The sequence below is a fragment of the Ptychodera flava genome, chromosome 16 (assembly GCF_041260155.1).
Source record: "Ptychodera flava strain L36383 chromosome 16, AS_Pfla_20210202, whole genome shotgun sequence".
Taxonomy (NCBI): domain Eukaryota; kingdom Metazoa; phylum Hemichordata; class Enteropneusta; family Ptychoderidae; genus Ptychodera; species Ptychodera flava.
This window is the reverse complement of record NC_091943.1, coordinates 19308302-19321413: the sequence shown is the minus strand read 5'-3', so window position 1 is coordinate 19321413 and position 13112 is coordinate 19308302. Positions and strand designations below refer to the sequence as shown.

The following is a 13112-nucleotide window of genomic DNA, read 5'->3' as shown; positions in this document are numbered from 1 at the left end:
AATTCTCGTCCACTGCTCAGCCATATGAAATGTAATTTTATTCTAAATTGACAAATGATGATGGTACAAATACTTGCTCTCCCTTCGGTGAGATGAAAATGAACAAAGTCGCTCTTTTTTCTTTTTTATGACAAGAAGAATAGTGGAAAAATTACATAGAGTCACTCAGTGTACTAAAATTATGTCAATGCATCGTTTAACAAGTGTTAAAAATACCGCAATTATACGGTGTCGCTCACATTTGATCAGAATTGGTACATACCAGTATGGGTACCAAAGATCAACAATAAATGTTGTTTCTATTTGTTCAGTGCAAGAAAATTCTACGTTGATGTTATGACAATAATTTCTGCACAGTACAACCAGAAAACAACAAGAATGACAGAAGTTTGACATACTGCTACAGAGAAATTGATGTTTTGATCAAAAAAGGGCAAAAATTGTCCTAAAAACACAAATATTGAAATTTCACCACATTTTTTGCAAACAGCTTCTCAGCTTGTCAAAAGATGATCTGCAACATTTCGCGAAATCTATCAGCAATATAAATCACTGGGCCATAAGTAGTTACAGCACGCAATCTTATTTGCGCTAGTGATATGGATGTACATTGTATCTCAGACAGCGTCTAACTAAAAAAAATTATAAATCTGAAAATTTACTTAGTAAAAAATATTAGCACAGCTTTTCTCATTTGGAAAATTTTTTTTTTAGAAATTTACAGTTGTAAAAAAAATGTTCACAATTTCATTGAGGCCACCCCCTCCCAAGATCTAATGGTCTGTCCCTTAGTTTGAGCAGGTCTGTTAGTATGTAACAGTTCATAAACAATGACAGAAAATGACTTGAGGTCAGTGGAGTATCCTGTTTCAGCCATTGGCATGCGACCACTCATGAACATTTGCAGAATTTCCCTTTTTCTTACCTAATTTGCACATTTTTGACACTGATGTGTTCATTTGAACAAATTCACATCTCAACCCCTACATCTACCTGTACACCAAATACTGAGACGGTAGCTTTGGTGGTATGGGAGCCTTTGTGTGTGACGGACATACATCCGCACATACCCACAAATATACAGACACAGACGCCACTCAGACTCATCATATAAGCTCTTTTTGGTATTTATATATAAAACCAAATATGAGCTAAAAATTACTCCATTGCTGACTTGTTTTGTTTGTGACATCCAGACAAAATGAGCTACTTCCAGTCAAACTTGTCTATGACAAATAAATATCGTGATAACATGAGGGATAGCTGCAATTCTTATTCATTTTAAAGGCCCTATCAATAAATTTCTCATTACAAAAGTTTTCACGAGTTCCAAACTTTACACTACAGAGTACTGTCAGTCACGCGATTTTTTTCACTAAACTTTTACATAGGAGACCCTTTAATGTCTTCTGAATGTTTAATCATGTCTAGTCTGGCTGCAACAGAAAAGAGTTCACTGACCAGTATTTCTTCATTTTCAAAAAGTAAAACAAGGCATAAAATTTTTTCATGTTAAACAAAATTCACTAAAAATCTCAAAAAGAGCGACTTTCCTATCATGATCATGAAGACTACGTTGAGTGGCCATGTACTTTAGTCAGGGATATTGCAATAGATACAGTCAGTAATAGGAAGCTACTGGAACGTCAATTTTCCTCTCCTGGTAGTCCTGGCACAAGACCGACTTATTGCAAATAACCATACATTCTACCCGAAGGGAGCGCAAATAGAACAGGTTGGGAAAAGAAAATCAATGAATAAAGCTTCTGGTTATTTGTTGTGTGTTTCAGTCAGAGGTACCGCAATGAATGAAACAGATGATGGCAGTGCGTGAGATATCCTACAGCTGTGATGCCTTATAGAACTGAATGGAAGTTTCGAATTGACCCTGGGATACCACCTGTAAAATGAAACAGGAATGTTTGATCAGAACATAAACAGGAGAATCAAATGGCTGCAGTTGACCTGTATGAAACAAAGATTAACAGTCTTTTACAACAGGAATGCAAAAATCCCACATAATTATATCATTCGATGTTTTGTATTCTTCCAACGTGAAAGATGAGGGCAAAGAAGTTAGACGAATCTAGGCAAAATTGACGTTCGCTAACTTGCAACTCTATGTCTTTGGTACAGTATAACATGTGAAGCATTTTTCTAACAGAGAAATTCGGTTCCTGCAGTTGCGAAGCATTTTTCTGACAAAGAAATTCACAGTATTTTCAAAGTACAATGGTTTTTGAATAAATTATCGTTCATACTTGTGGCGATGGCAGTTTGTGCATTGGTATGTTTGGCAAAGGCTCCCGTAACTTTTCATCTTCAACGTGAGCCTGTAAAAAAAAGAGAAAATTAAGACCATTTAATGATATTTATCCCCTGCAAACGCTGTAAATGCTTGAAAAGGCTCCACATCACTGGTTATGATGTGGTGCCTCGGCCAGCTACAACACCCGTGAAAATAAGGAATACCCAACGCACGTCTTTGTGGGTGAAATGGGCCACCAGGTGGGACCTTTGCCTGACAACACCAAACAGTCCACGTGATGATGCAATGAAGTCATGATCCACACCTCAAGTGCAATTTCAAAGCGAATATCTGGCATAAGTTCAGGGCTCAAAATTAACTTTTTTACCTAGTAGTCCACTTGGGCTACCATTTTCTGAAGTTGGTAGCCCAGTGACAATGGCTGGTAGCCCATGCATATTTTATTTTAGCGATGTTTTTCATTAACAAGACAAGAAAAAGCTATTTTTCAAGATTCTGTCCATGAAGTGAATTTTCTAGTCATTTGATGTGAATACTTGCACACCTTTACCCAAAGGAAACAGGTGTAATGGACAACAGTGATCCTCAAAAGTTTGGTGAACTCTTGGTTTCATTCTCAGAGTTGTATGCAAATTTTAATAGTGGTCATGACAACGATCTTGACCTTCTCAGCATGTGCATGAGACATACTGTAGCATGGCTAAAAATAGACATGGACAAGGATGAAGACATAATATCCGTGTAATTGTGATAGATACATGCAGTGAGAATGTTTTTCATTGACTATCATTTCCTATGCCTGTCATCCAAGTACATCAGTTCAGACATTGAAAACATTGTTGGGAAGTTCCACCTTAAGTTGTCTTTGTAATTTGCATAACAAAGTCATAGTCTGGCCTTTGTATGTCCAGCTGAGTTTGACTGCATTTTGCTCGTCCAAAAAGTGACAGACCGGACATGGAACGCCAAGTACTGACTGAACTTCATATCCCAGGCTTGGTAGTCCTTGTGGGCTACCGATTCATACAATTTTGGTAGTCCCAGGGAAAAGTTGGTAGTCTGTGGACGCGGGACTACTGCTAATTTCATGCCCTGAAGTTTATGAAGAAAGATGAATATAAAAAACCAAAAAGTAAATGGAATGAACGCCTAAACACAGTATGCCTACCGAAGGATGAAAGGAATGAGCAACCAGACAGCGAAAGCCAAAAACTGAACAAAGTTGGTTTGGTGCGTAAATTGATGCCCTCGGAAGGCCATGCATGTTTTTGGCAAACGGCAACAGTCGACGATTCAGCTAAGCTAGCAGCCAAAACCTAGCAGCCCAAACTATGGTGTGGAAGCTAGCAGCAAAAACTCACACGCCACTTTCATCCTATATTTTAAAAGCAAGCACACATTTATCTAACGAACAATCTTCGAAGAACATGTACTACTGTAATACAACCAGATTATTCATTAATTATTCTTCGCATAAATTATGTATATTAAACAGCACTAATAAGTGCACACTAGCTGTTGAATTACCATCCCAGAACAGGATACTGTGTGCTTGATCAGAATTAAGATTGTGCACCAATTTCATCTACCCTGTTCTGTGAATATACATCATACTAACAACCTACTCATGCCTGAAATCTTAATTAATTGCTTTGCATAATTTATCTCCTTTTTAATTATCATCTATGTGATAGCCTATGCCTGTACAAAGAAATGCATTGTCTGCTCAAATACGGCTGCGTTCACAAAAAAATGGTTAGGGGACTGGAGGAATTCAGGGAGGATTCGCAAATTTTTGGGGTAGTAGAGGGGGGACTTGAAAATTTTGCTCTGCCTGTAGGGGGGGACTTGAAAATTTTTTGCTTCCCTTTTATGTTTTACATTTTCCAATTCCAAGTTTTTGTAGGTAATTCAATGAAAATGAATACCATTTTTATGTTATCCAATTGTGTTAATGTTAGTAATCATTTAAGAAATCTAGAACCATTTTGTCAAATTTCTTGACTTTTAACTAAAAAAAATCTAAACGTATGATTTGTCATAAAAACCCCGAAAAAAAACGAGCCTAGTAACAGGGCAGAAGCTGCAACTGTTGATGATTTTTGCAATATTTCTATGTAATATATCAACGACAGTTTCTTGCTGTCTTCCTACAGCATAATCAAACACACAATATTAGTTTGTCGACAAAGCCTGCATATATAAATATGTATTAGGTGATAATTTAATCAGTGACAGTCAGTTGTCAGTGATACAAATGCATTGTACACATACACAGGCTGTGATAGCAAGCTGAATACTGGACAGTTCAACATGCTGTAGGGAGTAGAACAAGAACGCAGTTGTATAAACTGAACAAAAATATTGTCAAAATTATCAAAGTTAATACAGCTACTGCCTACGGGCAGTGTCACTATCAGATACTGCCCTGCTACTGCAGTGTCACTGTCACTGCATACCTGAGCAGTGACAGAGATAGCTCTGACTCTGATGTACATGGTAGTTGAAGAAGAGTTTGTGTCAAATGACGCTCATGACAGTGAAACATACTTGTACACAAGATTAGGCCAGAGAGCAACACATGGAAGACCAGGAGACTTTCTGGCATATGAGAATAATATTAAAGAAAAAAGATGGGGTCACCATGTTCAATTTTCTAAATTTTCATATTCACGTCATAAAATAATACAAAAGTAAAACTTTGAACAGTAAAGACTAACTGAAAAAATATGTGACTAAATGGAATTATTTATTTTTTAACCAAATTTGCCATTATGACACCCAAAATTTCAGAGATTAAAACATTTATTTGATGGAATATTTTAACCTTCCAATATTGTCAGTTTTGAGTAGCATCTAATTCATATATGTCTTGTACTTTTGAAACAAATTTTTGGTGGGTCACTGTGCTCAGTTTTTTACAATATGGCAATTAGCCAGAATTCACAATGACTCGATCTCTCACGATCGTCATTTTGTGTGCTCTTCGGCATCGCAGGAGCAATTGACCTGGCCAGATTTGGATTAACTCAAGTTGGCTTAGACTGATAAATCAAAAAAGTTCACTGATGCGTTTAAAAATGAATCAATTTAAGAACTTGCCTTAGAAATATGACTTTACAAAGTACTAATAACAGGTAATGTTGAACATCTGCGAGCGGAATGGCGCAATACGTGTTTATTTTGTCTGCGCGCACATCCTTTACAAATATGCGTGCTTGTGATAGTTGGGGGGGGACTTGAAAATTTTGATCATATAGAGGGGGGCATTTGAAAATTTTTTAGGGTATTGAGGGGGGATCTGAAAAAAAAGATTTCATCGCGATTCCTCCAGACCCCCCCCCCACCCCCCCCCCCCCCCCCCCCCCCCCCGCAACCTAAAGAAAGAGTGTGCATCCATTTAGCCTAGCATGTCTTACAAATATACATCCATACTAACAACAAAGACTTCTCTCACTTCTTAATTAATTTCTTTGTATGAATTATCTCTATTTTAATTATCACCTATATGCTAGCCTATTCCTATACAACAGAATGCATTCTGCAAGCATGAAAGAAAGAGTGTGCATCCATTTCACCTACCTAGTCTTATACCTGGTACATACATATCTCTACTAACAAACTACACTGGTCTCATTTCTCCGATTAATTTCTTTGCATAAATCATCTCCATTCTAATTAGCACATATGTGCTAGCCTATGGCTATACAACAGAATGCATTGTCTGCTGGAAAGAGAGAATGTGCATTTCACTAAAGAGTGTCCTGTGTCTATAGATCTATACTATCAAACTACACATGCCATACCAGCAGACATTGCATTCTGTTCTACAGCCATAAGTTAGCATATACGTCCCATTTATAATAGAGATAATGTATGCAATGAAATTACTTAAGAAATGGGAGAAGTGTAAGTCTGTTAGTATAGATTTATATGTGTAACACAATAATTTTTTGCTAGGTGAAATCGATTCACACGCTTTCTTTCCTTCCAACAGACCATGCATTCTCTTCATGCTCATAAAAATAGAGATAATTTATGCAATGACATTAATTAAAGAGTTAAGGTATGTCTAGTCTGTTACTATGGATATATATGCACAAGACAGGGCAGCCGTGACATGCATGCGCACTCTTTCTTTGAACAGACCATGCATTCTGTTTTATAGCCATGAGCAAACATTATATTAATTTATAAAAGAGATAATTTATGCACAGAAATTAATAAAGAAATGAGACCAGTGTAGTTAGGACATATATGTGTAAGAAAGGCTACGTGAAATGGATGCACACTCTTTCTTTCATTCCAGTAGACAATGCATTCTGTTATATAGCCATAGGCTGGCACATAGGTGGTAAATTAATAATTAAAATAGAGATAATTTATGCAAAGAAATTAATTAAGAGTTGAGGTATATATAGTATAATATATCAGAGATATATGTCAGAAATATCTTGATGTTTATAAAATTGAAAGTCTGTTTTGCAAAGTATACTAATCATTATGAAATCTGCAGTTCATATGAAAAGCGTGACAAGTTGCTGATACTTTTCTGTTTTATCTATGAGAATTTAGTATTAGAAAGCAACATGTACTGATAACATGCAATCACATTTTTCTTACAACAGTTCTGGACATCTGGTTTTGCATAAAAAAGTGGAATACATTCACAGCTCATTCAAAATACTGTATTCAAACTTCAGAATTGACACTTTTAAGTTCCTATCTTACTATTATATATATATATATATATATATATATATATATATATATATTATATATATATATATATATATATATATATATATATATATATATATATATATATATATATACTGAATTATTGAATTTATATGCCACCTTTTGTTTAACCCGCTTTGAACCTTTGTTGCACAGGGTGGGGGGGTCACCCTGTTTTCAAAAGTTGGAATGGGGGGGGGGTCACCCTGTTTTCGAAAGTTGGAATAGGAGGTCAGCCACTTTTTAACGTCACCCAAAAATAATCCACCGCCCCCCCCCCCCCTCCCCCCAAGGCCGAAGAAACTGACTAGTCCCTAAGCAAGCATAGGTGCTAATTTAAATAGAGATAATTTACGCAAAAAATTAATTTAGGAATGAGACAAGTCTTAGTTGTTAATAGCATGGCTTATATGCACATGACAGGGTAGGTGAAAAGGATGAACACTCCTAATTGTGATCTTGCAGACTGCATCTTGTTTTCTTAGGATATTGCTACTTTCACTTATTAGTGTTCTTGAATTTGCATAATTTATGCAATGAAATTAATTAGTAAATGATGTGTTTCCCATTGATTCATGTACAAAGAACCTTGTACGTTTGATTGATGTCCACTCGACTTCAAAATATAGGAGGAAAGTGGCTTGCAAGTTTTGGCTGCAAGCTTCCACGTCATATGCATAGTTTTGGCTGCTTGGCTTTGACTGCTATTAGCTTCAGCCGATTTAGTCGACGTGGTGTTGCCTCGACAAAACCACGGTCCCTCCACAAGGACGGTGACACAGCCTATGAAACCTGAATAGAACGATTCTTGACAAAATAGTAGTTACTAGTATAGCTACCGTTGCGTTGCTAAGCTCACTGAGCTCGACCTCATGCTGCCGAAATGGGAGTCTTGCTCGGAGGACTGTCGGGGGCAAAAGAGGACAAGCTTACAGAGGATGACCTCTTGACCCTCACCACAGATGGCGCTGTGTGGACGCGTACTTTTGAAACTTCGAATTCTTTTTCTGATGTGAAGCCTTTTCATCGCAATGTCGCTAATGTCGATGCAAACTAAAACACCCAATGATAGAAACAAATAACTGTAGACTTTCACAATGAAGAATTCCAAATGTAGTGAATTCATAAAGGTGGATAGATTGGAGTCCCGGTGGTGGCAGTCCCCGGGTTGGTGGGTACCCATGCGCGTTACCAAATTCACGGAAAAGGGGGTGTTTTTCTTCAGTCATCTCGGAGATTCTAGGTCCGTGAAATCGAGAAAAAGGGGTACTTTTTCAGAGTAACCTCCGAGATTGGGGGTAGTCCTTTCATAATCTCCCTAGAACACTAAATCTGGTCTGGAGGTGTATTGTCACACAGGAGCCAGCAGAGAACTCCAGATCCAAACGGATAAGGAAGATGATTGTGTATGAATGTGACTAAAATCAGGTGAGGACAAACAAATGTGATGTATGTAGATGTATACAAAGTCAACCTCCAGGGTCAACCCTGGAAGTCAACATACTAACCTCCTAGATTTCGAAAATGAGGGTATGTTTTTTACAGCTAATTTCTCCCAGATTTGCCACAAATAGGGGTGTTTTTCTCAGAAATATTCTAGGAAAGGGGTACTTTTCAAACTTGGGTAACAAGCATGGGTACCCACCAACCCGGGGACTGCCACCGCCGGGATTGGAGTACTCACAACCATTTCTGAATGTGTCACGTGTCTGGAAGAGAAGACAGAGTGTTTAGGCCTACCTTCAAAAGTCTTCTGCCACTATCTGGTTGTACAACTTGATGGACACACTGTGAAAGCTCCAAAGTAGCAACAGAGCGACCAGCTTCAGTTCCTGGATCAAATGCAATGATCTTGCTTGTTTCGCCATCGTCTTCTTCATTCTTCTCTTTGCAGCATTACAGCCCATCATGTAACAACTGAAAATATACATTGTGATAAATACACTATTATGATGCAATAATTACAACATAACACCTTGCTTATGTATATTGCCACCCATTCAACATCTGCTTTTCAAGGCCTGTATGTGAAAACCGGTTTTACAGCTTCCAATGGCCAATATTCCAGTTGAAGTGAATAGCAAAGTCATTACATGTGAGGAAAATGAAAGTATTTCCAGCTTCAGGAACCTTTTTTGGAAAGACGTAATTGTCAGAAATCGTAAAAATATTTTAAAATTACATGCTGTGATCAACGCTGTTCTTTCTTTAAGCTTGTGAAAATATCAGGTATATAAAATTACAGTAGAAAATAAGTATCATTGTATATGCAAATTTGCGTCATTTTGTATGACTATACCATATACATATTTTCTTAGCTTGTGGGAGAAATTGCCCTACAAATTAAAGATCTTACTTTGCCAGGATACCGAAAGACAAACAAGAGGTATAACATTGAAAGGATTATTTGGCCGATTTTATGTAACAATAATTCAAACAATCTGACTGAGACATATAACGTTATCACCATTATCCCAGGAAAACGAGTTTGACTTGCATTATTGCTTTACAATAAATAGCGAATAAAAATTAAGGAACATCAAAGCATAACTGATGATGAAATCAATTACATTTGGACAAGTAACGATAATGTACAATTTCGAAATCAATGTAAGCAGATACTGAGTTGATGCATGAGCAGTTTATTCATTGTGAAAAATCTATCTGATAGAAGACTAGTATTATTTTTGTCATCTTTAATCCACAGGATTTGACGAAGATGGTGATCTTGTACACATTGAAATTTAAATATCTTAATTTGCCACTTACAAGGCTTAACGATCATTTTGGTTCCTATTTTATGCAATTGCTTCATTACGTCATAGATTTCAAACGATACAAAAATAATTTACAAAATAGTGATAGTCACTTTCTGCTTTGTGTTACCTGTCTACCGTGTGATCCAAAACAATCATGATAAATTTGTTATTATGTTGTAGTTATGTCCTTCTAAATTATCCAACGTTGACGGTAAAGAAAAGTTAGCTTTGTCGTCAATTTTCGTAAATGTCACTCTGTGTGTCAATCACGTTTCCTAGTAAGACTTCTGAGGTTTTATGATGTTTTAAGAGGTTTCTCGAGTGTAACGCATGGCAATCGAATACACTGCTATCAAATGAAATAACAGACATTGCAGTGGATATGTGAAAATGATTTCAAAAAAATAATTCAAAATGTCCGGCCGAGTAGTTTGGCATTTCAAAAAAAAATCATCGAACAGACGGAAATCATTTCAATTATCTCTGATTGCACTTAGGGTCATTTCCTCTCTTTCATTCTCTTTCCTTACGGAGAGGAAGTGCTCACGGAAGAGAGTAAGTAAGTAAGAAAGTAAGAATTCAAATAAACTTTCATAAAAAAATATGTATCCAACTTAAACTTTCATTTCATGTAGTAATTTGTTGTATCTGTGAACTTTCTTGTTGGCTTTACTTCGAAATTTATGACGAAAGTTGTCATTGTCAATACAGTCCTGTACCAGCTGTGTCGGTCGGTACATGTTATTGTTGATAACTGAAAGGGTCGGCGCTACAATTCGTTAAAATTTGTGAACAATGTTTGAATTTGTACACGGAGGCTTGATGTTACGAGGCTAATACTCTACACTTAAACATACTGTGAGTTCATATAAGATATTCATTTGTTTAACAGGATATATATTGTTTAACAGAATAAGTATTATCGTGAGAATACTACAGAATGTTAAAGCTATCGCTTAGCAAGCTTTTGCTTCAAATGAAATGCTTATATTTTACGGCGCAAGGAACGTTCGTATATCGGCGGCTGGCTAGAAGCATTCTCATACTGAACCATAAAGTGATAATTGGAAATAAATAAATTATGACTTGACGACAGATTCAGAAACATGGATGGATAGTTTAAATTCCATGATATCATTTGACAACACCTTCGATTGAATGTATTTACATTGTACGGTGGGACAGACACGCCTTCTGTTTTCATACCGTTAGGCCTAACCTCGTTTGCGATACCAAATATTCAATTCCAAATTTATTACAATCAACTGTGCAAGATCTTAGTGTAGACTAGTGACGCCATAGTTCGTATAATGTCCTTTTGGGTCATTTTTTAAAGTTTATTGTCGAGATTTCGTTTCTTTTTTCCCGGGGAAACGCCGACAACGACATTACTGCCGTAGAAAAGCATATATATGCAAGCCAGCTGCTGGCAAACCTTTCATGCTGCTTCTTATACAGCATCGATTCTGATTGTTCTCCTCAAATAAGTATGTATGAGTTGTAATTAATATTAAATATAGTCAAATTCGTTAAATCTCGAAGAATTTGATCCGTATGTAACGATGAACTTACCTCAAATAACCGGACGAAGTTGCCGTGTGTCATCAGCTTATTTTTTGCGCAGTACACGTGGAGAGCGCCACTCTTAACCTCCTGTGAAGTCACATGGACGACATGTGATTGAAGATATTAACCAATCAAATGCTGAGAGAACACTTCCCCCCATCGATGTTTTTTCTGTAAATGTAGCCGAAGTCTTGGAATCTGGAAAAGATCAGAGTTGACTTAAGTCAAAGTACTGACATTCGAATTAACCAATTATGCTGAGAAATGTGCCATGGACAAGCTCAATGGGTACACGACACCCGCGACCAGTTAAAAAGAAAACTGCTAAAATACTCGAAAAATACTCAAAGAGTGGCTGTAATCCTCGGAAATGGAGTGGGAATGGTTAACGGACCAAAGAAATGGGGTTAGTCTGTGACTTCAAATAGTGTAAATTACTGATAACTTGAACTAACTGTATGTGAGAACATACTTGCGCATGCAAACGTGAGTTTCGGTGACCTTGCTTCTCCCATGTAATAATGTACGCTATGTCATCTTTATTCCGCTATCTTAATCGCATCAGACATTCATTCGCTGGTTGAGATGACATACATGCTTTATTATTTTATTTTTTGGAGTCCTGTGTTTTGGGTGTTTTTTTTAAATTATGAAAAACAATGGTGCAAGACAAGTTTTGCTGTGATTTCATCATTGGCAATTTGTCTGCTCAGACTATCAAACCGATGGTATAGCAATTACTTAAAATGTTTCCTTTCTATCGCTTTGCTCTGAGTTGCTCTTTTAGTTTACGTCAATAGACTGAAAAATACGGGGCCCTCACGCAAATACTCTAGATTCTGAGAAAAGTGTAGACCTCTACTTGTGGCTTGAAAGCGACTATTCTAATTAGACTGCTTTTGCCGTTGGTGGCCTACGAAGACGTTGCTAGGTAGCTTGCTACCAAGGCGCTTCGTAGGGTCAATAAACGTCGCTCATGACAACCGTTTGAACAAGTGCTTGTTTGGACTGGCCGGATCGCTGCTTATATAAATGCTTATGAAGAGGCCTACATCCTCACTCAGACGTCTCCTTCGAAACACATGCATGCTCGTCCAAAATTGTGATAATCGCCAATGTTCAATCGCATGAAGGTCTAATAGCATTACGTTAAGTCACCTCGAGCTCGTAGTACAAGGTAAGGTGAGATTGATCAAGACTTTGTGGAAAATAATTTAGAGATTCAGTTGGATTCTACAACACGGTAGGTATCTTTGCTAATAGAATATGGAAACCACGCTCAGATTCTCAAAATGATTACTAGGTCATATGTTCTGTTTACAAGCCGGGCTGGTGGTGCAATATATCAGCTAGGGATCTGGCATCCTTGTAGCAACCAATCAAAATGCTTTATTACATTTACCAATGTCTTCAGATCTAACGATGAATGTGGTTCATTGGTTTCATCCCTAATTTGATCGTACGAAATGATGAACACATTAAAATATAAAGTCCTGAGTCGATTCTTACAATTTGTGTCAGATTTTCTGCCCTGGTGAATTTAATTGTCACATAGTGTAATTCGAAGCAAAAAACTTTTGATAGACCATATAAATGCCATAAGTTTGTACGCTATTGTTCGTCAAGTGAATTTACATTATTTTAGGCATTATTACAGTTTAATATTTATCAATTCATATCAGGAACGACGACATGCTTCAGCAACATGCCTCCGAAGGAATGTTGGTGTGCTCGCGAAAGGGAATGGTATTGTAAGATTTCGCGCCAACGAACAGCGG

At 37.1% G+C, this 13112-nt stretch overlaps 1 protein-coding gene across 1 annotated transcript; it reads right to left on the bottom strand.

Annotated features, from left to right (window-relative positions):
* Window positions 1-1699: 1699 nt before the first annotated feature.
* On the bottom strand, window positions 1700-11849 carry LOC139115022 (uncharacterized). Its single transcript, XM_070676932.1, has 4 exons — window positions 11807-11849; window positions 8750-8895; window positions 2262-2333; window positions 1700-1900 (listed from the first exon to the last, which is right to left on the bottom strand). Exons 1-4 carry the CDS (start codon window positions 11847-11849, stop codon window positions 1841-1843), a joined length of 321 nt encoding a protein of 106 aa, XP_070533033.1. The 3' UTR covers window positions 1700-1840.
* Between the last annotated feature and the right edge of the window lie 1263 nt (window positions 11850-13112).